This window comes from Melospiza melodia, chromosome 6 (assembly GCF_035770615.1).
Source record: "Melospiza melodia melodia isolate bMelMel2 chromosome 6, bMelMel2.pri, whole genome shotgun sequence".
NCBI lineage: Eukaryota > Metazoa > Chordata > Aves > Passeriformes > Passerellidae > Melospiza > Melospiza melodia.
This window is the reverse complement of record NC_086199.1, coordinates 4695006-4717076: the sequence shown is the minus strand read 5'-3', so window position 1 is coordinate 4717076 and position 22071 is coordinate 4695006. Positions and strand designations below refer to the sequence as shown.

The 22071-nt window shown below is 47.0% G+C and overlaps 1 protein-coding gene across 2 annotated transcripts in view; it reads left to right on the top strand.

Moving 5' to 3' along the window:
• Positions 1 to 245: 245 nt before the first annotated feature.
• Positions 246 to 22071, top strand: part of SLC35F4 (solute carrier family 35 member F4) — a 122131-nt gene continuing 100305 nt past the window's right edge. For both annotated transcript variants that reach the window (XM_063159718.1, XM_063159716.1), the window contains exon 1: positions 246 to 443. In XM_063159718.1, coding sequence (XP_063015788.1) covers positions 341 to 443 — 103 coding nt within the window. In that variant the 5' untranslated portion in view covers positions 246 to 340. The remainder of the gene's footprint in view (positions 444 to 22071) is intronic.

Sequence of the window (22071 nt, the reverse complement as noted above, 5' to 3'; positions counted from 1 at the left end):
AGGGTGCCGGGGGCAGAATCCGACCCTCCGGCACCATCCCGGCCCGCCCGAGGCCCGGCGGAGCCGCTCGCTGCCTTCCGTGCCCTCAGCGCAGGGCGGGGGCCGCGCTGCGGAGCCCGTCCTGCACCAGGCGGCGGAGGCAGAGCGAGCGCCCCGCCGGCACCGCGAGCTGCGGCGGCCGCGCTCCTCCTCCCCCTCCTCCTCCTCCTCCTCCTCATCCTGCTGCTGCTGCCGCTCTCCTCCTCTCCTTCCTCCCCCTCCTCCTGCTCCTGCTGCTGCTCCTGCCCTCCCGGCTGCGCTCGCCGTCCCGCCCGGCCGCCCCGCGCGGCTCCTTCCCTCTATGGATGGGAAGGCAGCACCCAACGGCGTGGCCACCATCGAGGACAGGATCCTGCGCATCACCGGCTACTATGGATATTACCCGGGATACTCCAGCCAGAAAAGTAAGGCTCCCTCCAGCCTCTCCCGGCCCTTCGGGGGGGTGTGTGTGTCGGCAGAGCCCTGAGGGTGCTGTATCCCCTCAGTGCTGCCCCATCCCTCGGGGTGAGTGTGGGGCGCAGGGCGCGGGGTGCCCGCGGTGCCCCGAGGGGACGCGGCGGCTCTGCGGCTGGAGACGGGGGCGGCGGCGCTTGGCCGCGGAACTTCGCGGCTCCCAGCCTCTCCGGGCTGCCGTTTTGGGGTTTATTTTTTATTTCCACCCCTCCCATCCCCATCCCCGCCCGCCTGGGGGGGTTCGCTCTCCGCCTGCCCCGCGCCCGCCGCACCGGGAAAGTTTCGGTCCCGGTGGGTCCCCCCGGGCGGGCGCTTCGGCTCCTGAATTATTCATCTTCCTCTCGAAACGAGTGAGATTTTTCCAGAAAAGTGGGGAGTTGCCGAGCATGGGGTGTTCCTTCGTGCTTTAATGCCCGACACTTGTGGTTTTGGGGCTTGGTGTTGGTTTGGAGTCTTTCCTTTCTTTGGAGTGCGTTCTATTTATTTATTTCCCTTCAGCGAAGAAGCGGAAAATAAAGCAGGTGGTCCTTGCAAAAATTCCCTAGTTTTCTTTCTTTTGAAGTTTTTTTAATTAGGAGCAGCGGGTTTCTAGCAGCTGGGAGAGCCTGAGTGGGTTTCTCTGGAATTCTGGCAGTCCCAGCACTCTGTTTGATGGGGAAAGTTTGGCTAATGAAAGAAATCATTCATTTTTACCACCAAGGAAATGTGTGCAATCAGGTTTTACTGTATTTGTAGTTGCTATGCAGTTGGCAAAACTATAACATGTCATAGGTTAATGAATAGAAGAGGAATTGAGGTGAAGTGATGGGCAAAATAAAGGAAAGGCAAGGAGCCCACTTGGGTGAGGTGAGCACCAAGGAGCAGACTTGGTTCTGCATATTCCCCTTGGAATACTCAGCTTTCCAGAACAGCCAGTGCAGTATTCTCCAGCTCCAATGCAATCATAAACCAAAACACCATTAATAAACTGCTAATATCAGAAAAAACTAATCTGTGGGCTTTTTATGGTGGAGGAAAGCCATGCATTGGAGCTACTTAATAAATAAAAATTCCTCTGTGCAATAATCAGCTGAAAAATCCAAGTCAAGCCCAGTGATTTCATCCATCTGTTATTTGTGGCATGCTAACAGTATGACAGGTGTTATGGGCATTTATTTGGTGTGGTCACTTGGTTTCTCTGCAGTCGGAGGAGTGGGGAAGAAGCTCTGAACAATCTGGAGGTATGGCTAAATAGTAGCCCAGGGACTAGTTAAGTGTGGGAGCCAGGTGGGACCTGTGTCCCAAATTCTGTAGTGGCTCCAGAGTATCTCTACAGTGTGATTTACCAGGGAAGGATGAGGATTCTGGCTTAATAGTTGGCTGCAAGTTTGCTTGGGTGGCAGATTGCAATTTTTCAGTCTGCAGCAACACTCCCACTCTGTATCAAGTTATAAATCTGAATCCAGTGTTGTCAATCCAAGTGCTCTGTGTGGTGCAGTGGGAATGGCAGCAGAGTGCTGCCTGGACAGAGAAAAAGCTGTCTTAGACCAGGTTCTGCAGATGCTACAAACTGCATCTGCTTAAAAACCAGAAAAAGCATGCCAGGAGAGGCCAAGGCTTTCAGAAGTGCTGACTCTTGGGATTTTACTGCAGGTCTCTTGGCCTTTTGTGCCTTTCTGGCTGGGTGCTGAGGCAAAACAGAATGATCAGTAGCTCATGTTTTGCTGTTTGAAGAAAATAAGCAACATTTGTGGTTGTCATGTTTAAAGAGGAAATCTGCAAGTGTGTAAATCAGAGGCATTCCAATACTTCTGTGCCTTTGGGTAAATGAAATACGTGAACCCCTTCTAAGTTGTGAATGCTTTTTAGAGGAATCTCCTAAGTTTTGGAAGCATCATCATGATTTTTGGAGTGCTTGCAGTTGGCAGATGACTGCTTTATCCTCGTGGCTGTGTGGTTTGGGTTTGTGAATGCTTCTGTAAAGATGTTCTGGCCTTACCCAAGGTAAAACCAGGCATCCTTCAGGCGTCATGAACATAACATCCCCTGGCACTCTTGGAGGTCCTGGCTTGGAGTTCTTGCTCTATTCCTGTGTCTTGGACAACTTATTGCCTTTAAGAGGTACTCCTAAGTTCTGTTGACTGACAGTTCTTGTGGTGGCTAATTGTTCACCCCTGTAAACATGCAAGGTGGGCAGTCTGTAGCTCTAATAATTATGAATGGATTTGATATCTCAGTTTATTTCGGTGAGGGCACGATTTTTGTCACCACCATCCAAACTCACTTTTAGTTGGGGTGGACAATGCTGGTGGCACTCAGCACGCTCAGAATTCCAGGCAGGTTGTGTCCATAACCCTCCCCAGTGCCAGAGGGGCCCTTTTCCTGTCACTGCACGTGCTGTCACCTGCTTGTGCTGTCACCTTTGTGCTGCCTGGCTCTGGAGCCTGCCTGGGGATGAGCTGCTGTCCCCAGGATGGCTTTGTGCTCTCTGCTGCTGAGCTGAGAGCTGGCCAGGCACCAGACGGACAGGGGGACATGATTTGGGTGCTGAGGGTCACCACCTTCCTTGAGGCTCCTCTTTGTGCCCAGCAGGGACAGAAGGATGCACTGGGGGAAGAGCTGAAGGCAGCAGTGGGGTGGCTGCTGCTCTGCTCGCTCGTGGGGGTACCTGGATGATGGCCAGGAAAGCCCTGCCAGGTATCTGGCTGGTGGTTTGCATCCCTCCTTCAGTGCCTTGGCTTGTGTTCCATGGTCCAGCAGGAGATCATGCCATGGTTTCGGTGTGGGAAGGCTGAGGGCTGCTCACAAACAGCCATGAAATCCAAAGGTAAAGCACTGTGGTGTTCAAGAGCTCTTATCACAAAGAACTGCAGCATTTTCTAGTGACTTGTGCCTCACCATCCATATTTGTGTGCATTAACCTACTTCAGACTTGGGGTGTGCATGTGATGATTCTTTTATTAATTTTAAGTCAGGCACTTTTGTGATTTTATCTATCCTTTAAAAAGTTGCTTGAGAAGGAAAATACCTATTTTATTTCTCTGTAAACCATCTGAATGAGCAGAAAAATGTATTTTGGTCTGGTATTGACATCTATGCCTAATGCAAAAAATCCTATATGTATCCATATAGAATCCATATGTATCCATATGGATTATATAGGATATAAAGGATATATATCCAAAATGTATTTTGGTGTGGTATTGACATCTATGCCTATTGCAAAAATCCTATCTCCTGCCTCATAAGAAAAAGATACAATTTTTTCCCCCCTCCACTTTGTACCAAGATGGAAAGGGCTCTTCCTGATCCCAGTCAACTTGTGCCTTGGGATTTAGGGCTTGATCCCTCACTTCTTGCATTTTAAATGTGCAGACTCTGTCTGAGGCATCTGGCTTTTGTGGGAAGGGAGGGGGGCTGTGTCTCTCTTCCAGCCAATTTCTTTGGAATTCATGATTTCCAGGGCATGGTGCTGTTGTGGATCAGATGCTCCATCCTCTGACCTGGGGCTGCAGGTGGTGCTCCCATGTAAGCTCCCCTTGTCTCCACCTTTCCATGTGTGCAATTTCATTTGGTCTGATGCAACTTTATCATCTACACAAGCAGTGGGAGACTCTGTTCCCTCTCCTGACCTTTGCTGTGACTTCTCATTCTTCTCTGACTTTTCTGCTGGCAATACAATCATGTTTAGTGTCTGCAGGGTCAAGAGTACGTATGGGGTCTGATTTTTGTGGGTTTTGAGTTTTATTTTTTTGTTTTTCTGTCCTTTTCCCCCCTATTTTTTTCCAACTGCCACCCCATCTGCCTTTCATCTCAGTACTGAAACCTTTTTTACTTTCACACTACAAAGTTCCTCTCCTTCAAGTCTGTCCTAGCACCTCTTCTGCTGAATTAAAACTGCTCCAGTCAAAGTTTCTCATCTCTGATCTTCATCAGCTTCACCAAATCAAGTTTCTGCCTGTGTTGTCTTTCTGATGGAGCCCTTCCCACCATCCACAGAGCCTGAATGTCTTGCAGGATGCTCTGCATTTCTGTAATGCTGCTTTCTCAGCAGCTGGACGAGCACATCTCAACTCTGCTGAAAATGCAGCAGTTCCTCACGTGGGCCATCACCTTCTACTTTTCACCCTGCTTGGAGAGCTTCTCTTAAATTGTGGCTGCAGCTTTGATTCCCACCCCTGCAGGTTATGAGCACCCATCTCCTTCAGGCACTTTTAAAGGAGTTCTTTTGGAAATTCTCCCCTGCTGGTTGGATCTCCCCTTTTCCTCTCCTTCAGGCCTGGCCGGGAACCATGGACTTGTGTCAGCTGCTGGGAGCAGAAGGTGCTGTCACCAGGCTGGGCAGCAGCAGGGCTGTGACACTGGGCTCACAGTGGGACACTGGGTGACACTGGGCTCACAGTGGGACACTGGGTGGCACTGGGCTCACAGCAGGACACACTGGGTGGCACTGGGCTCACAGTGGGACACTGGGTGGCACTGGGCTCACAGTGGGCACTGGGTGACACTGGGCTCACAGTGGGACACGCTGGGTGGCACTGGGCTCACAGTGGGAGCCTGGGTGACACTGGGCTCACAGTGGGCAGTGGGTGACACTGGGCTCACAGTGGGACACTGGGTGGCACTGGGCTCACAGTGGGACACACTGAGTGACACTGGGCTCACAGTGGGACACACTGAGTGACACTGGCTCACAGTGGGACACACTGGGCTCACAGTGGATCATTGGGTGACACTGGGCTCACAGTGGGACCCTGAGTGACACTGGGCTCACAGCAGGACACACTGAGTGACACTGGGCTCACAGTGGGACACACTGAGTGACACTGGGCTCACAGCAGGACACACTGGGTGGCACTGGCTCACAGTGGGACATGCTGGGTGACCCTGGGCTCACAGCAGGACACACTGGGTGGCACTGGGCTCACAGCAGGACACACTGGGTGACACTGGGCTCACAGTGGGACACTGGTTGACACTGGGCTCACAGTGGGACACACTGAGTGGCACTGGGCTCACAGCAGGACACGCTGGGTGGCACTGGGCTCACAGCAGGACACACTGGGTGGCACTGGGCTCACAGTGGGACACACTGAGTGACACTGGGCTCACAGTGGATCATTGGGTGGCACTGGGCTCACAGTGGGACACACTGGGCTCACAGTGGGACATGCTGGGTGGCACTGGGCTCACAGTGGGACACACTGGGTGGCACTGGGCTCACAGTGGGACACACTGAGTGACACTGGCTCACAGTGGGACATGCTGGGTGACCCTGGGCTCACAGCAGGACACGCTGGGTGGCACTGGGCTCACAGTGGAAGCCCAGCAGTGCCTGGGGAGATGCTGGGGCTGTCCTTGCCGTGGGCACAGTGGCTGTCAGGAGCAGGCTCTGTGTGCTCCTGCTCCCCTGCACAACAGCCCTAGCAAAGGTCTGTGGTTTAATTTGGCAAGTCCAGCCTCAAGTCAGCAATCTGAGCTTAAGCACATCCTTAAGTCTGAGCTTGCTCTAAGCCACGGGGCTTTGAGAATGCGTTCAGAGTAAAGTCCCTGCTTAATTGCTTTGCCTTAATAAGGCTGGGATTAAGGCATGCTGAGCCAGCATCGAGGCTTGACAATTCAGCTCTTGCTCCCCGGGTGGAGGAAAAGGCTGTGGAGGGAAAAGCTACCCCTGAAACACTGGAGAGAATTTTCTCCTGGTTATCACAGCAGCTGTGCCAGCAGCTCTGCTGCAGTACAAATCACATGGCAAACCCAGATCATCTCTGTGCTCACCGAGCACCCTGCCCTCCTGGTGCCTTGTCACTCCCAGCCAGAGGAGCAAAGTCTCCCTCTGATCCCTGGAGGCTCCCAGCTGCTCCTCCAGCATTCCCAGAGCCCCTGGTCAGGCACAGTGGGAACTCCAGGAAAGGTGCATTGAAATTCGTGCTGGTGTTGTTGAGCTGAGTTTGAGGGGTCCGGGAGGGATGGAGGAAGCAGTGTCTGAACCTCTGTGTGAGTTGGAGCCTCAGGGCTGTGTTGGCCTGTACCACTTGTGGCAGTGTCCCAAATCCCTGGTAGCATTTGGGCTGCAGGGACTCCAGAGGCAAGGCTTGCCTGGAATGAGCTTTATTTCAAAGCCTTCCCTTTCCTCACTGAACAAGGGTTTTCCACTGGGGGAGTGTGCAGCAGTGAGGGCTGGATTGCAAACTTCCAAATTAACAATTTCCCCTCCCCAGCTCTGGGGCACAAGTGAGTGTCATGGCACAGGATACAGTCCTGTCATAGCTGCTTTTTCTCACAGACTTGTCTCTCTGTTTGGGTGATAAAAAAAAGTATGGCTGTGTATCAGCGCTGGTAGCAGTAATTTATGAAGTAATTTCTTCCAGCAAAACAGATTTTATAAATACTCCTTTGCTGACTAATATTGGCAAGACCAGGTTTGTTTTCTCCAGTGGAATAGGGCCAGGCTTTGTGTGGGTTTCTGTTTGCTGGAAGGGGGTGGCCTGGCAGCCTGGCACTGGTAGCTGGAATATGGGACCTTCCCCTCACCTGGGGACATCATTTGCTGTGGAAGTTGAGGGGGTCTCATCACCTGGGAGGAGAGGAAACTCCTTCAGCCCTTCCTTTAGGGGCTGATTCATCCCCTTGGGGCAAATCCCTGAGGAGCTGAGCTGTGAAACTGGGCATGGACACAGCTCTGGGCATGGACACAGCTCTGGGCATCAGCGGGCAGGAGGGATGAAGCCAAACTGGGAAGGACACTGTGATGAGCAGGGCAGTGAAGAGCACATCCTTGCAAGGGGAGCTGATAGAGCTGGGCCTTCCCACGCCAGGATGGGAGCAGGGCTGCTGCTCCAAACACGTCTTGGGAGGGTGAACAAGGAAATGTAGGAAAGAAGAGTTATTTAAACTGAAATTGCGTGTTGGCACGCAGGCAAATGGGTAGGAACAGGCCGTGAATAAATTAAGGCTGGAAATTAGCAGAAGGTTGAGAGTAACGGCCAAAATTCTTGCACAGTCTTATGTATTTAAATAAGAATTATTTCCCAAGCTTTAAAGATGCCTCATAAAGACATCTGCCAAGATTTTGAGAAAAATTACCCCTATTTGGCAGGGAAAATGGAGACAGTAAGATGGGGGGAGTGATGCTAATTTGCCAGAGGTTGTTCAGAACAAGCCATAAGTTTGATGGAGTGATCTCTGCCTCCACTGGTGGCTGCACAGCAATTCTGGTGCTGTAGCTGGCCTGGTGCTGAAGGTGGAGGATGTGCTCTCTATAACTTGGTAGCTTTCTACATGTGCTCTCTGCCTGCTTTTGAGTTCCTCTGCCCTTCTGTGCTCATTCTGGGGTCACCAGTGGTCATCCCAGGGCACAGTGTTGGGTGGGCCCACACCTGTTTAATAACTATTGATGATCTGGTTGAGGGATCGAGTGTCCCTTCAGTTTAATAACTTTATTGATGAGGGGTTCAGTGTCCCTTCAGTTTAATAACTTTATTGATGATCTGGTTGAGGAGTCCAGTGTCCCTTCAGTTTAATAACTATTGATGATCTGGTTGATGGGTCCAGTGTCCCCTCATTTTAATAACTTTATTGATGATCTGGTTGATGGGTCCAGTGTCCCCTCATTTTAATAACTTTATTGATGATCTGGCTGATGGGTCCAGTGTCCCTTCAGTTTAATAACTTTATTGATGAGGGGTCCAGTGTCCCTTCAGTTTAATAACTTCATTGATGATCTGGTTGATGGGTCCAGTGTCCCTTCAGTTTAATAACTTTATTGATGAGGGGTTCAGTGTCCCTTCAGTTTAATAACTTCATTGATGATCTGGTTGAGGAGTCCAGTGTCCCTTCAGTTTAATAATGTCAGTGATGATCTGTTTGAGGTGTCCAGTGTCCCTTCCTTTTAATAACTTTATTGATGATCTGGTTGAGAGGTCCAGCATTCCTTCAGTAAATTTGTGGATGACACCAAGCTCTGTGGGACCGTGGATCTGCTGGAGGCCAGGAGGGCTCTGCAGGGGGATCTGGCCAGGCTGGATCCATGGGCTGGGGACAATTGTGAGAGTTTCAGCAAGACCAGTTGCCAGGTTGTGCCCTTTGGCCACAACAACCCCATGCAGAGCTGCAGGCTGGGGCAGAGTGTTTGGAAAGCTGGAAAAGGAACTGGCGCTGATAACAGAGGCTGGACATGAACCCAGGTGTGCCCAGGGGGACAAGAGGCTGATGGCACCTGGTCTGGGTCAGCAGTGGAGTGTCCAGCAGGACCAGGGCAGTGACCATTCCCTGTGCTGGGCTCTGCTGAGGCCACACCTCGAGTGCTGTGCCCAGTTCTGGGCCTCTCATGACAAGAAGGACATTGAGGGGCTGAGAGTGTCCAGAGAAGGGAACAGAGCTGGGGAAGGGTATAAAGAATAAATAATACAAAGAGTGGCTGAGAAAGCTTGGGGGTCTTGGCCTGGATTAAAGGAGGCTCAGGGGGAAAGTTCTCATTCTCAGAACTGGGGGTCAGACTCTGCTCCCAGGGAACAAGGGACAGGATGAGAGGCAATGGCCTGAAGCTGCACCAAGGGAGGTTCAGGTTGGACATCAGGAGGAATTTCCTCATGGAAAGGGTTGTTCAGCAATGGGATGGGCTGCCCATGGAGGTGGTGAAGTTGTGCATTCAAGGATCAGCTGGATGTGGCACTCAGTGCTCTGGCCTGGTTGACAAGATGGTGATTGCTCACAGGTTGGACTTGATCTCAGATGTCCTTTCCAACCTCAGTGATTCTGTCACAGAAAGTCTCCCTGGCTGCCTGGCCCTCTGGGTGTTGGCTGGGATGGTGGCACAGCTCCCCTGTCCCTCCTGCTCACCTGGTTCACCCGAGGTGGCTTTAACCTTGCTCAACATCATCGCGGCTGCATGGAGCTGCCCTTCCTTCTCTTGCTCTCCTTAAAAGTGTGGCTGCAGCACAGATCCCAGGGGGACACGACCTGGAGCTGCCATGAGCTCTTCTGGAGTGCACAGAAGGGACACCCCTCATTTTGATTGTCCTTCCAGCTCTGTCTCCTTGACATTGCCTTCCCCATCTACTCAGGCAGGCAGCACCATGTTTGGTCCTGGCTGAATGTGGTAAAATGATCCTGCCAAGTGGCAGATGGCTCTGGCAGACTTTTATCCCCTCAGTGCTTGCATTCCTGTTTTTTTTTAATAGTGGCTCTAAAGGTTTGCAATTATTTCTTCTGCACATTTGGAAATTGATGGGCTTTTGCTCAACTGGCTGCATGGGAATTCACCCATGAAAGTGAACTTATTGCTTGTGGAAGGATTGGTGGCAGGAATTTTTTCACGTAAACCTGCTGCTGAATGATCACAGCAATGAATAATGAAAATACCTGCAAAAAAAAAAAGTCAGCGTCTATTTGTGGCAAATGTGAGAATAGGGTGGGGGGAACAAAAAGCAAAGTGCTTAACTGAGTGGTTAAATTATTTACCAAGTGGACCAGCTCTTACTTAGTGAGACTGAAAATTGTTTTTCCTTGTGGTGAGGTGAAGTGAGACTCCCTGGTGGCCAAGGTTCGGGCTGGCCCTGTGCAGGGTGGCAGATTTCACTGCAGGGAGGTGGGAGCTGTGAGGTCGTGCTGAGCTAATGCCCAGGGTATGGCTTTCACAGAGCTGTGAGTGAGAGCAGCCAGGCCCTGCCAGAGCCAGCAGTGAATTTATTCCAAGGCAGGATGTGCTCGAGTGACAGGATTTGGTGTGTCTGCCACACAAAGACATCCCTGGTAGTCCTTTAAAAACATATTGATTCTTCCTAGACCTCCCTTGCAAATACTTCTGGTAAAATGGGCTTGCTCTTTCCTGCATTCAGCTGGGCTGGATCAGGGGTAGTGAATGAGAGAGTGAGAAAGGAGCCTCTGATGTCCTGTTTGTGGAGAAAAGGAAGAACAAGATTATTTGCTCCTGTCCTGGGGCAAAGGAGGAGGTTTTGGCTCCAGGGTGGAATATGATGTTTCCTGCTGTTTCTGGCAATCTGAAATCTTGTCTCAAAGCTGTCCAGTCTCTTTTGTCTAAAACAAGAAGAGCTTCCATGCCTGTTTTGATTCTTGTTTAAGTTTCCAGCTACTTTTTGGGGAGAGAGAAAGGAAGAGGCAAGCACCAGCATGGCAGCTCACGAGTCAGCAAAACTCCACAAAAACAGATCTCCCAAATCCACTTTCAGTCCAGTTTTAGTCCTGGCAGTGAACTCTCCATCCAGAGTCAGAAAGACATTGTACCTTGAGGCCAGCCTGGTGACTCTTCCAGTTTTATTCCTTTTTGCTGCTTATGGCACTGAACTGCTTGAGCAATTTCGTGCAGAAGCAATATCCACTACAGCTCCCCCTTTTCCAGTGGAGGCTGAGTCTCCTGGGGCACTTCTAGGGCTAACACACCTCTATCATTAATGGGGTGGTTGGCAACCTAATGAAAAAATACACTTTCCTGCTGGGGACTGATTTTTCCTGCAATTCCTGGGATCACAACTCTGCAGGCTCTTTCCAGCTAATGGGCATCACACACCTGAAGGACAGCCCTGGAATTACCTGTGCCTGTATAAGATAAGCATGAAACAGGGCTGGAACACATGTTCTCTGTCAGGGGAGAGAAAATCCCTCATGTGGTGTGATTTATATTCCGCATCTTGAAGTGAGATGGCAGAGTTGTTACGAAGCAGTGGACAAGAGCAGTCATTGCAACCCTTTTCTTTTACATATCTGAATCCTGGAACTTTAAAATCTTTTCTTAGATGAATCTTGGCATGTGGAGTGTGCAGCCCTGGAATTGTGTGGGTGCAGATTGGGGTTTTTCTCTGCAGTGCCAGAAATAACCTGTTGTGTGATACGTTACAGGGGCTGGGATTTGTAGCAGCTTGTGTGCAAGTGGGATGCTTCAAAGTGCTTCACCAGAGGAAATTCTTCAGTGCTGACAGCAAGGATAGAAGGAAGGTGAACTTTCTGTGGTGTTTCTGCACCACGGTTTGGACTTCTACCTGAGGAGGGTTGGTTTTGTGTGTGAGAAAGCTTTTTCAATGCTGAGTACTTAGAGGGGCTGCTAACACAAAGACCAGGTGGAAAATGATTGAACTTAGCATTTACAGGGACGTATTTGATGAAGTTTCCCAATTTCCTATCATTTTTTTTCTTCTTTCCAGGGTGGGATGGAATGGGGCAAAAAAAAAAAAAAAAAAAAAGAGTGGGGAATTAGATAAGAACATGAAGTATTTCAATATTTCAAGAACGTTTCTGCTGAGGAAAAAGAATTGAGGTCTGAAATGTAACTAAGGAAGTGCCACATTTCCCATGCATTGGAAAACAAGCCTTGGAGGAAGGAGCAAAAGGCATTTTTCAGCTGAAAGAGTGAGCTGAGCCCTTGCTGGTGTGCCAGGCCATATGTGTGCTGTCGAGGTGATTCATCCCTGCAAGCCCTGCCTGCTGTCCCTCCTCTTGGGGGGCCCTGTGGCAGCAGGCACGGGCTTGGCTCTGCTTGTGCTCCACAAAGCAGGGAGCACTGGGCTGATCTCAGTGTGCAGGGCAGGGCACAGCTCTCCTCTGAGCTCCTCATGGAGCTGTGAGTCCAGGAGTACAAATTCCTGTGTCCTTCTGCCCTGGGATGCAGCCCTGACTGGTTGCTCAAAGAGTCAGGAGTTGTCCTTCACCCTGCAGCAGGGAAAAGTGGTGAGGATGCTGCTTAACTGGGTTTTCCAAGGCATCCTGTTTGTTTCAGTGCTGGAAAGGAGGTTAATTAGATCAAATTAGGGCAACTCTATTTCTGGCTGGGGTTTGTGCAGTGTTTTTGTGCACTTCTGCTTTGAAGTGAGTTCAGAGAGGCTGTTTTGAGCATCCTGGTGGAGACAGGCGACCCCAGCTGTGGGTGTAGGGAGGGCAGCCAGAAGAAAAGGATATTAAACTTAATATTAACTTAATATTAACTTAGATATTCACACCATGCACAGGTACAGCAGTGACTCCTTTGAGAGCCAAAGGCTCTTGGGCAGACCTGGAATTACCACTGGGGAATGAGTGTAAAGCTGCAGTGCTGTCAGATTTTATGTGCCCTGACTTGTATGCCTTGAAAATATGCACCTTAATTGTTATTGGTATAAAATATTTGTGCAGTTTAGTGAAGTTTCGTAGCACTTTGTGGAGGTAGGAGATTCATTATAGTTTATTGCTTTAAGAAGGCAAAGAAAAGTGGGTGGTACAGCTCCCAGATTTGCCCTGGGAAGGGGAAGGGAGGGTAGCAGAAACCTTGTCACTGTTGTTTTGCACATTATTAACAGATGTTGGCTTTGGTCTCTTATTTTAGCTGGAATCTCGGGTTTTCTGTAGGAACAGGAACTCAGTTGGCTGGGTTCAGATTTACTTCAGTTCCAAGGCTGCTCCCAGACATGAGATGTTCACAGCTGAGGGTGTTTTTGGTTTAGTTGCAGACAAAACTTAAGCCCTTTTAAACAAGATTTTCTGGCTTTGGAGAACAACATCAAGGTTCTGATAATTTTCAGTGTCTTTTTTCTTCCTTTCCATGGTGAAGCAGTGTGACACCTGGAAAATGATCACCTTAGGGCAGGAGAATCCTCTGGTGCTTTAGTGACTGTTGTCCTTCACGTCTTCCCTGTGGATGATGGATGGTGTGGGGCTGCCTAAAGCAAGAAATCTCATTCTGTTCACGATCCCCATGTTTTTCTGTTTCCCTGCTTGGTACTGTGGACAGAAACTGTAGTTTAGAGCAGCCTGAGTTGCCAAATATCCTCCTTGCACACAAATACAAGATCCATAGGACTTCATTTGAAGGTTACAGCCATCCTCTGTCCTGTTCAGGTGTCTCTGAAAGCCAGCTGGGATTGCACAGTGCAGTTTGAACTGGCTGTGTGGACACTGGGTCTCCTGCTGTATTTATGTTTTCTCTGTGTATTTGGTGACTTAAGCCACTCTCCATGGTCCTGATTTTCCTTTTCTTCCCACCAGCCTCCCTTCTCTCCCTGTCTGTGGTGTCAGACGGGGCTGGTGGAAGGGATGATCTGAAAGGAAATGTATTTGGTGCCTTTGATGTGCAGAACCTTTGTTTTTCCTTATAGGCTATGAACAAAAATTGTGTCTGTGTATTCCCAAACTGAAGTGTACATGATTGCTGTTCCAGCCTTCCTCTGAGAACAGGCTTTGACATCATTCATACTCTATAATTCATGGTATTTTTCTAGCAGTCTGTGAAGGTCTGCAGGAGAGTGAAAGGGACGATTTAGAAAGGCAAGAATTGTCCTGTGCCTTCTGGTAGGTCTGAGACCGAGCAGGCTCCTGCTCTTTGGAGTTGTTACTGGGTCTCTTTTATCATGGAATAATTTTTCCTTCTCTTTGGAGCTGCTACTGGGTCTCTCTTTGATCACAGAATCAATTTTTTGAGGATGATGTTGTTTTCCTTAATGTGAGCACTTGCTCCTTGTCAAACACATCCTCGAATGCCCCATTAGGAGTCTGCGCCTCCTTCCGGGGTGTTTCAAAAGCAGATTACAGAACGTCTTGTAACTCCTCAGCTGTTGGTTTTTTTAACCTGGTTTCTTAAGGAAACAAGGCTTATGTGAACACCATCTCTCCCTCCTACCCCCTTTCCATCTAATTTTTGAATCTGTTGGCCAAATCCAAGTAAAATTACCAGGAATTAGAGAGCACAAAAAGTGTGAAGCCCTGATGGACCTTATGAAAACACAGCTGGAAATAGGGAGCTCTTGGTTCTCCCACAGAGGGAAAGCTGTAGGATTACCTCATTCCTGGAGATGAGATGTGCTGCATACAATGTTTTGGGATCTTATCAAAGACACATCTATTTAACATCCAGCTTCGGGCAGTGACCAACAGGAGAGGTGCGGGGAAGAGAATAATGGAGGTTCCTGGTGAGTTTCCATCCACCATTGGTCCGTGCTTTGGGAGGTTCTTGGTGTTTGTCTATTTTAGTAGCTTTTGATGGCTCTTTCTTCCATGAGTTTGTAGGGATGTGGCTTTGTCTATTTTGCTGTTGTAGGATTTCTTTCCTCTGTTGCTGCTGGCTCTTTGGGTGTGGCTCTTCTGCTGAGGAATGAGGGTGATTCCCATGAAATCTTGGAGGCAGGTCCTTCCCACCCCCAATTTTGTGCAGAGAGGGGAGGGGAAAGAGAACAAAGTGTTGGCCTGTTAACTGTGAATAAACATCCTGTGGAGCAAACACATGTTTTATTTCATAATTCCTTCCAGCACTGAGATAAGGTGCTATCCCGGGAGGAGAGAAATTGCCTTTGGACTCTTTGGCTGCTTCCTCAGGCTGTAGTGGGATGCCAGGAGCCTCACAGGGTGCACCTGCCTTTGTTTGGGACTTTGAGTGATGCAAAGAAAAAAAAACATAAAATGATGCCACAGGACAGCTTCAGGTTTTGGTCTGAAATTCAGTGAATGAAAGATTACTTTGCAGAACCACAGCTTTTGGTAAGGATCTGTAGAGCAACACAGGCGATGGTTGTGAACACTTGGCAGTCTTAAAAAATGGAGAGAATGGGGTTGTTTTATTATGGTTACAGAAAATGTTATCAAATATTCATGATGATCATCTCCTCTTATTTGAAATAATAAATCCAAGGTCAGTTTTGCACTTGTAGAAAACTGGTGGCTGACTATTGGCCCTTTATTTCTTTGCTGGTGTAATGTAATGATAATATTTAATATTTTATCTACTTTGCAAGGATGTTATTAGGCTCACAAGTATGTCATGGTGCCCAGAGAAGGAAAAGCTTCTCCCTCCTTCTCCTGCAGGTTAGGGATGGCTTCTGCAGACATTTCAGAGCCCAGGGAAAGAAAACATTGTGCTCAAGAGGACTCATATGAGGTCTGAAAGTTTGTCTGTTGATGAATGCAATGTTCAGTGTAAGGATGAGGTTTAAAACAGGCAATAAAGAAATGCCACCAGTTCTGTTTATTTTAAAGAGTAAGCCCTTAAGAATTGTTTTTAGCACTCATGCCATCCATCGTGTTGCCAGTTGTGACATTTGTGAACTGAGTTGAAAATTAGAGTTTGACATTGTGGTGACTGCACTGAGCAAGGAAATATGCCCTAGGGGTTTAAAAATAGGATTTAAAGCACCCATCCCATGACTGCATTTTATTATTCTGCTCTATGTGTTGCTGTTATTTATTTATTTTCCCCAAAATGAATGCAAGTTTCTAATATCACCATGTGGCAACAACACGAAGCCTTTTTAGTCACTGCTGCTGCACAAAGTATTGTGAAGTCTGACATCCCTTTGAAGAGCTGTTCTTAGCCACAGCTGCTATTTTTATTTTTGAGTTGTTCTCTGTGGAATATTTTTTATTTTGTCCTCGCGTGCCCTGAATTTCCGAAACGTTTCCAAATCAATCGAGGTCTTTCCCTTTCCTGTGTTTTCCCCACTCTTATGAATTTTACTGGACTGTGCCTTCGAAAATCTAGTTGAAAGTCTTTTTCCCTTGAACTCCAAGGAGTCTTTAGAGAAACATCTGCCAGAAGCACTGACCTACAAAATCTATTAGGCTCTTCCCACCGCTGTGAGTCTCGTTTATGTAATGCTGCTGGATGGGACAGCTCTGCTCTGGAGATGAAATCCAAAATTCAGTTTGGCTTTCATAAGCATAGGTGCAAAGTGGCTGATACTGAGATGATGTTAAAATGCTAAAGGTTGGATGTTAATTGGGATCATATGTGACTTACCATTTGTAATGTGGCAGAGAAGGGTGTCAAAACCAGGGAATTAATTATCCAAGAGAGAAATGTTTCATCCTTCTATTTCTGAGCAAAGCAATAATTAAATGTAAAGTTAGTCTGGTTGATTAATCTTCTAAACACAGAAATATAAACAGGTGATGGGGAGCATATCACTAGATGACTTTATAAATTTTCATAAATTATTTGATGATCTTTTGAGCTTGATGGTTACAGATATAACTGGCAACTTATTCACACTCTGTATATTCTTTATAAATGTGCTGATAATGGGAAGTACCAGACAAAGTACCAGAAGTTTATCACTTTGCCTTCTGAAAGATCTTCAGGAGGTGGAGATGTGAAGGTATCTGCTCCATCAGAACATAAAAGTGGAAACAACAGAGGAAGTAAAATGTCACATGCCTAGAGTGGATCCGAGGAAAAGGGGAACCAGCCCATGAATTTGCTGGCATGGACTTGTGAGATGAGCTGAGAAAGTTCTGAAACTTTCCTCTTCAATTTTGAGGATTTTGGCCATGGGGAAATTTCACTCAATCTTTATCCCCACTGGACGAGTGAAGTTAAAGCAGAGCAGAGCTCATAATCTTCACTGCATCAGGAGCAGTATAAGGAATGGCTAATATTGTATCCAGCAGCTTGGAGCTGTGTGAGCTGCTCAGAGCTGGAATAATTTGGAATGCAGCCTTTGGTGCAAATCCAGACCAAGTTTAACCTTTGCCTCAAGGCTGGTGAAAGGATGCCTTAATCTTACTGCCTCAGCACCTATTTTTAATGCTATGTGTGCCTCCACTTGATTTTGGAGGAAAGTTTTCCAATTCCTGTTGAAGTGAGGGGAGAACGACTATCTTGTGATGCATCGGACTCGGTTTATGGATCGATCAGCTAGTTTAAATAATAGTGTTAACAAACTTCATGCATATTCTAAAATCCAGGTTTATGATAGGCTAACAGAGAAAACTCTAACTACTCTTTTTGTTTTACAATACCGTTGATTGTTTACACAAAATAAAACTAGTGTTCTTACTGTGATATGAAAGGTTCCCAAAACTTCTGCATCTGTTCTCAGGGTGCCATCTTTTCCCAAAGAGGGTGTTTTGCTTGTTATGGGAAGACTGCCTGAGAACCTTATTGTTTATACAATGATGCCTGAGAGAGTCTAATTGTTTATAGAAATCAGGCTGGGAACTGCTTTTGGAACTGCTTTGCAACTACCTTTTACTGTTCTCTCAACTGTATGCCTTCATGGCCTTTTTCTTTAAACCATGCTTGAACTAAACTCCCGACAGATTCCCTCTGACTTCTTGGACAGTCATCGCCTTTATCTTTTTGAAGAGACATTGGAAAGCTGTGAATCCCGTCAGTGCCATCCCCCAGGGAGCTTGGCATTTCTGGAGTGGGCTGGGGGATGTGTCCCAGACACATTAATAAAGCTCCTCATCATGAAGTATCAGGAGGAGCAACAGAATATTTATGCCTGCTTGTTCCCTGACCTTCCATAATTATTATGGATTATTCTATTACAGCAGAACATTTTAAAGTAATTGGGGAGATCAGATGCAAGTGTGAAGCCACAAAGGCTGTCCTGAATCTTGGCAAAATCATGGACAAGCATCCAAATTGTGAGTCAGTCTGCCCTGATCTCCCTTCCCAAGTGGGATGTTACCCAGGCTGCATAATGATTTGTCCCTCCAGTGAAGTTACATGGAGAAAAGTGGCAGAACCTGACTTGGCTCTTTGATTCTTCCAGAGTCAGGAGTTTTGACTGTCTATACAGTGTTTGGGATTTGGCTGCTTTCACGAAAATTGGTGTTCATTGGTGAGCTCTGTGGTGTGAGCAGTGATCACCTGGTGAGCAGACTGCAGAGCTGGCAGAGGTGTGGAGGAATAACTTGTGTCTCAGTGGGCAGGGTCACCTGGATCATTCCAGTGGATAAATGTCTGATCCATCCTGAAAACACCTGTGGTGGGGATTGCCCACCTTCCAGGCACTCTGTTCCAGTGCTTCTTTCATTGTGGTTTTCTCAGGACTAAATCTTGCTCTAGTTCAGACCAGTTCTTGTCCTAGGACCCTGTGGCTGGTCTGCTCCTCTGCAGCAATATCTTACAGATCTCAGAACCCTTTTTGCTTGTTTTCCTTCATCTTTACTAAACAAACCAAATTCTTCCACTCATTCTGTGTAGTCATTCTTCCTGGAAACTTGCTTCTTGTCTTTATCTTCTGAAGTCTCTGCAGTAACCATCACCTTACTTGAAATTTCATTCCTCAAATTGGACCCAGCTCTTCCTTCAGTTGAGATCTCACCTGTGCAGCCTTGCAGAGAAGAATTGCTTCATTTGCTTGATATACAATGGATATCTCATCTCATTTCTGTGTCTGAATTTTTGGCAACTGTTTAAAGGGTGATGCAGCTTCAGCTTGGAGTTTCCTCTAAACTCCCAGTCCTCTTCTAGAAAACTGCAGTTGTTCCCTGAACTGTGTCTGTACAGCTGATTCTCCACTTAGGTGGGAATAACCTTTCACTTTTGCAAATAATTCTTTATCCAGGTGATTTCTCCATGTTGTTAAAATCATTCCAGTTCTTTCTTTAATGTACTTGGAGCCTTCTTTAATATAACTTTAAGCATAATTAGTAAGCTCCCTATTATGGAAATAACAAATCTAAAAGTACCCTCAGTTAAAATCCTTTTGCCTGACAGGGACTCACTGATGGCAAGCCCAGGGTTGGCTCTTGAGCCCTTTTTTCCTCCTGGTTAAATTGTTTCCCTGTCCTGTCATGCTGGGCACTGTCAGGAGCTCTCCTGGCATCAAGATCTGTAATGTCTCCTGTCCTTCACTATTCACCAACCTGTTATTCTGTCATGGAAAGAAATGCCATTACTCTGATGGGATTTAGTCTCAAGGAAGCTCTGAGTGGCATTTTCCTGGTTTCCTTTTCATGTATCCTGCTTGGTTATTTGGTCTGGTGTTTTGATGGGATCAGGCTGCTGGTTACATCTGACTGCTCCTGTTTCTTTTCTATTCAAGTTTGTATTTTTCCATTCTTTTCCAATTTCTTTCTCCAACCTAGCATTGTCAAAGATATTTTGGCCACCTGCTCTAGTGGAAGGTGTTCCTGCCCATGGTGGGAGGCTGGAACAATGGGGTCTCTCAGGTCCCTTCCAAACCTCTTCTTTGTTTCTGTGAACTTCCCTGTAACATTTTAAAGCCAAGTTTAAAAATTCCATTGATTTCCCAAAACTGAGGTGGTTGCTTTTGTACCAGACCAAATTGTTGATGTGAAATTCATCCCAAAGCTCCAGACAGGCCTTGGTTTGGTGCCACCTCATTACTCTTCAGGATTTACTGCTCCACAGAACAGTGGCTGCAGAGGCACATTAAAGATCCAATATTTCACTTCTCCATTAAGAATTAAAAACATATATGTTAAGGTAGAGTTATGCTTTTCCCTTTCGTTTATGAGGAGATCAAGGCAAGAGCTGGGCAGATAATGAGACAAGATTTCTGGCCAAGTTCTCAGTGACTTTGAAATGATCTTTGCAAGTTTGTTATCTTTCTTCCCAGCATTTTGCCAGTGCTTGGGAAGTGAAGTCATGTCAGCATATTGCTCACAGATGGTGACATTGTTAGATGTGGTGTGTGGCAAGCAAAGGCTCAGGTACTTTTGGAGTTAGATTTAAATGCGTTGTAAACACTACCCCGACCTTGGCACAGGTTGAGAAATTCACCTACACAACAAATTGCAGGAGACAAAAGGAATCAGGAAGGAGAAGCTGTTTAAATACCAGAGGAAAGGTATTTAATGGTCCTGATAAAGAAGTGCTGTGTAATATTGTGAGTGTTCAGGAGATTGTTTGAGATTGTCTAATCCAGGCCATCTTGCCTACTCCCTTTTGGCCTGTAGCCTTGGGAATCCAAGAATATCCCTTAAGCAGCAGATTGGCCCACCAGCCAAACATCTCCCACTTCATCCCTGCATGGAAATGCTGCTGAGCTGGACCAAGAGCAGCAGCTGTGCCCGTGGGAGGGCTGAACAGTGAAGGGATAGGAATTCAAAACCAACCCCTATCCCATGGCTGAAAATTGTGAATGACCTGTGATCAGGCTGTAAAGGGCAAGAACAGGGAGCAGTGACTCCTGGAGTTAGCTTGGATCAGGCTGATGGCAGACCTGCCTAGAAATGGTGTCCAGGAGGAAGTGTCTCCTTATGGCCACCCAGGGGAAGGACCCAGCGGGCTGAACTCTTCATCCTTTGCCACAGTCCAAGGCCCAGCTGCACAGGCCATCATCACATTCCTTTCTGAAATTCACCAGGATTATTTTTTAAGCTCATAATCATCAATGTGTCTCTTGTTAGTGTGACTTGCTCATATTTTAAGTATTTTTTTCTCCCCCTAGTTCTTTGTAACTGAAATGCTGCATTCTTGGTGGCCTCACTTTGGTTTAAGCTTCCAAATCCTTGCACAACTCAAAGGGGATCAGGACTCCTCTGTGCCCCACTCTCACTTTGCATGGTGTGGAGAAGCTGCCCCAAATAAGCTGCCTGCTGACTTCTGTCTTCCCTAGAACCATCTTTTTTTTTTTTTTCATTCAGTCCCAAAGCTTGAGTTTTACATGTTTGTGACAAGCCCTTTGTGACTTTGGTGTCTTGGGAGATGGAGGAGAAGCTGATGAAAAGCAGAGTCCTGCTGTGGTTTAGAGAGAGGCTCTGATTCTGGCAGAGCTGTCTGTGGGTTGGATATTCAGCTGTTGGTCAGGTTCTAGAGCTGGATTTCTGACTCAGGCAAAACCACTGACTGGAATGGGAATGTTGCCTGGTGTCAGGGCTGCAGAAGTAGCCCTTGGTCTGTTTTTTCCCCTCTGCTGCATTTTGTCTTGTTTGAATCTGCTTGCAAATTGACTGCACTTGCTGGTGCAGAAAGTGAGTTAATTTTGATCTGGCCTGTATTTATTTTCTCACCTCTCAGCCTGTGTTGGTTTCTTTTGCCCTGTTCAATGGCCATTTCTGCAAATCTAACTTACAGACTGGAGAGGCTCAAGCTGGGAGAGCAGATCACTTGGGTGCGCTCAGGTTTTTTCTGCTGTTTTGTGTGGAGTGTGTTGAGTTCTTTGTAGAAAAGCAAACGGCTGACTAATAATTTAAATGTTATATACTATTCCAAAGTGATTGCAGCACTGTAATTTGGTGATCACAGAAAGACAGGACTGTTGTGTGAAATTAGAGAGGATTGTATCTTTGTTATTTCCTTTTATCTGAGAAAGCAGGAAAGCCTATTCTATTAGGTTTTTTCTAGAGCAGCAATATGTTCTTATCTTAAACATGCCATGTAACATAAATAATTAACCACAAGGATTAAAAATAGAAGTAAATATAGGTTAGTAATCTTGTGTCTGGATGAATCCTCTCTCCATTTAAAAAAATACAGTGTTACACCAGTGTATGCCTTCTGTGAGATCAAAATTAGATCACTGAATATTTAGGTGCTCTGTCTGTGTTTGACAATTCTCATGTCTCGGTGCTTTTCAGAAGACTGCTGGAGTCTATTTATAGCACAGATTTTGAGCATCTGACACATAAGCTCCTGTGGACAGCCAGGTTAGTTTTTAGATGCAGGATACAGAGTTTGCCCAAGTTGAAAATGCTTTTTTTTACTATTGCCTTGTTAAGCTGTCACCTTCTCCTCCAGGCTGGGAAATGTGGCCATTTGTGGGATCAATCTGAAGTAGCTGCTTATGAATAACTCCTTTACAGCATGGGAGTTTATTTCAGGTTCACACTGATGTAATGGGATCAGAGCCTTGGGATACACAAACACTTCAGAAACAGAGATCACTTTTAGAGTGCTTTGTGGCAACTTGGTGTTCAAACTGGCTTTGA